The sequence below is a fragment of the Arachis ipaensis genome, chromosome B05, assembly GCF_000816755.2.
Source record: "Arachis ipaensis cultivar K30076 chromosome B05, Araip1.1, whole genome shotgun sequence".
NCBI classification, from domain to species: domain Eukaryota; kingdom Viridiplantae; phylum Streptophyta; class Magnoliopsida; order Fabales; family Fabaceae; genus Arachis; species Arachis ipaensis.
Genome location: NC_029789.2, coordinates 9,077,722 through 9,080,208, shown reverse-complemented (window position 1 = coordinate 9,080,208; position 2,487 = coordinate 9,077,722). Strand labels below are relative to the sequence as shown.

Below are 2,487 nucleotides of genomic sequence, written 5' to 3'. Positions count from 1 at the left end.
ACTCACACATGCACTTGACTTCACAAGCAAGAACCAACTTTCAACTTTAATTAGAAGCAAAATAATTCAGTAACTCCAATTTCCATGAAAATGCGCTGTCAGCAAGGTGTCACGCACTATCTATTTGTCAAATTCCAGAAACTCATCTATATCATACCACCCCCAATCACCATCACCGCAAAAGTTGCGTCACCTCACCTCATAATTACCTCATTGTCCTAATAATTGGAGATAAGGAGAAACATTCTACAAAACTATCATCCTTTTGTTTTCATTATACTATAATTTTTTCATTATGCATGGTACAAATTACGTGGGAGAAAACTACAAGGGAAACAACACTTCCAGATCATATATATTCATCCATTAATATCGCCAGCGACTATTTGACAAACGTTTAATTACACATCAACATGAGTGGGACCAATTTCCTAACTAGTAACTACTCCAATCATGATTCCACGTACCGCGTGGGAGTGTACTAACCTGCTGCTTATTCACGACGAGGACGGTGGGGCTGCAGCTGGTTGGGCCTACCCGTGCGCTTGTCAATAGCCGTCGGCCCATGCGAGTCACAAACATGGGTCTTGAATTTACAACCAAATTTCCTTCCCAGGGCAAACGGGTCCCACCAGGCCCCATCGTCCTGTAGACCGGCCTGGCCCATCTTCTCGATCGTCTTTCTCATGGAGGAACACTCGCGCTCCAGCTGATGCACTCGCGTCCGCATGCTATCCATGTCCAAGCGCAGCACCTGATTGTCCCTCACAGCCACGCGCCACGTGTCACTCCCCACACGATTTCCCTCACCTGCTTCTTCCACCCCACCAAAACTACCTCTCTCCACCAATGCGGCCGCCGCCACCGAGGGCCTCCCTGGCTCCGCCGTCGCCATCAGAGTGCCAGCGATTGCTTGCCGCAGCTGGAGCTGCTCGAAGAAGAGAACCTGAACCACCGCTCGCAGCGGAAGCCTCTCGTTCTGCGCGGCGTGCGTGCATGCCTCTAGAGTCAGCTTCCGACAGTCCAGCACTCCGCAAATCTTCTCTCTCTCCTGTTCCGAAACCCACGGATGCGCCTGCAGTTAACGAAACCCGCAAAGCAACCTTCAGTAACGGATATTATAATAATAACATAATTTTGTGACGGAATCAGATACCTTTAGATAGACGTCAACGGCACGGTAGAGACCGTCGTCGAAGAGTCTCGCTTCATCGGGAAGCGAGATTGCAAGGTTGTAGAATTTTGAGGCCTTGAGATTCGAATCGGAAGCGATCTCGGAAAGATAGCCGTCAATGAGTTTTCCTACGAGCATGAGCGCCGGCGATCTAGGAACGCTGTCGCCTCCATCGATTTCCGAAGCGCTTCGGTGTTCGATACCGTCCAAGAAGTGCCCTAGAATCCTCTCTACGCAATCCACGTCGTATAGCGTTTCGTTGAGGTAGGAGTAGCTGGGAATGAGAAGGTCGTCGAGCGTGGCTTCTTCGAGCTGTGATCCTATCTTCTTTTCCAATACGTCTCTGCAATCTTCCGAAGCATTAAGAATGTTGGCGGTTCGTAAGAGACCGAAAAGGAACCTCGTGGCGGTTGAAGGCTTAGAACTCTTCTCGAGCGGAAGGTTTGAGACTATAGTCTCTAGCAGATCTTTCTGTTCTGCTTCGGTAGCTAACGACGAAGAGGAAGACGAAGATGATGGCAATGGTTTCCGGATAGACCTTGAAACGCCGGGAATGTGTTTCTTTGCGTAATGCATGAGGCAGCTCTCCGTTATCTCTGAATTCATCTCAGCCTCCTTCATTGCGAGAATCAATTGCTTGAAGAGAGGCATACCTAGAAGCGAGATCTCCTCAAACCATGAATATCCACCACTGCCGCTGCCGCCACCACCACCACCGGTGACTCCTCCTCCTCTAATCACGCCATTTCTTCTTCTTCTTGCTGCAGTTTCAATTCCATTCCACATGGCCTGCTTTGACGCAGAGCCACTAGCCGCGGCTATGCTGTCGGCTCCGGCATCGTTCACCGGCCAGCCGAACAATGCCGGATCAGCCGAAGAGGCTCTGGAGACGATGGAATCAATACACCTGATCGGGATGCCTAATTCCTCTGCCATAGGCATTAAACGCTCGCAGGATTTCAACGTTGTAATGGAGTCCTTGATGCTGTTGAGAACGGAGCTAGAGAGGAACCTTTCTGTCTTGGAGATGAGGTTGTCTTCGGAGTACTCCTCCGTCATCTCTAGAAACTCTCCGGCGCAGCGAAGAGAAGCCACGTTGGAAGGGGACAAGTCGATTTTGACACCGTAGCAGAACTTCGCAGCCAATTCAAAGGCCTCGGAACCGCCGGGGAACTCTGTAAACGTTAACTGAAAGTGTTGTTCTAAGATTTGATCTTCTTCTTCGTCCTCTGATTGCGCTTCTTCGGGTCTTGCGGCGGAGGAATGTTTGGCTTCTTGCTCCGTTATGAGTTGGTGGAGCTTCCTACTTTTTG

The 2,487-nt window shown here is 49.9% G+C and overlaps 1 protein-coding gene across 1 annotated transcript in view; it reads right to left on the bottom strand.

Annotated features, from left to right (window-relative positions):
* Positions 245 to 2,487, bottom strand: part of LOC107642818 (BTB/POZ domain-containing protein At5g66560) — a gene marked incomplete in the record, with an annotated part of 3,478 nt that continues 1,235 nt past the window's right edge. The window contains 2 exon segments of the mRNA XM_016346295.2: positions 245 to 1,075; positions 1,157 to 2,487. Coding sequence (XP_016201781.1) covers positions 494 to 1,075; positions 1,157 to 2,487 — 1,913 coding nt within the window.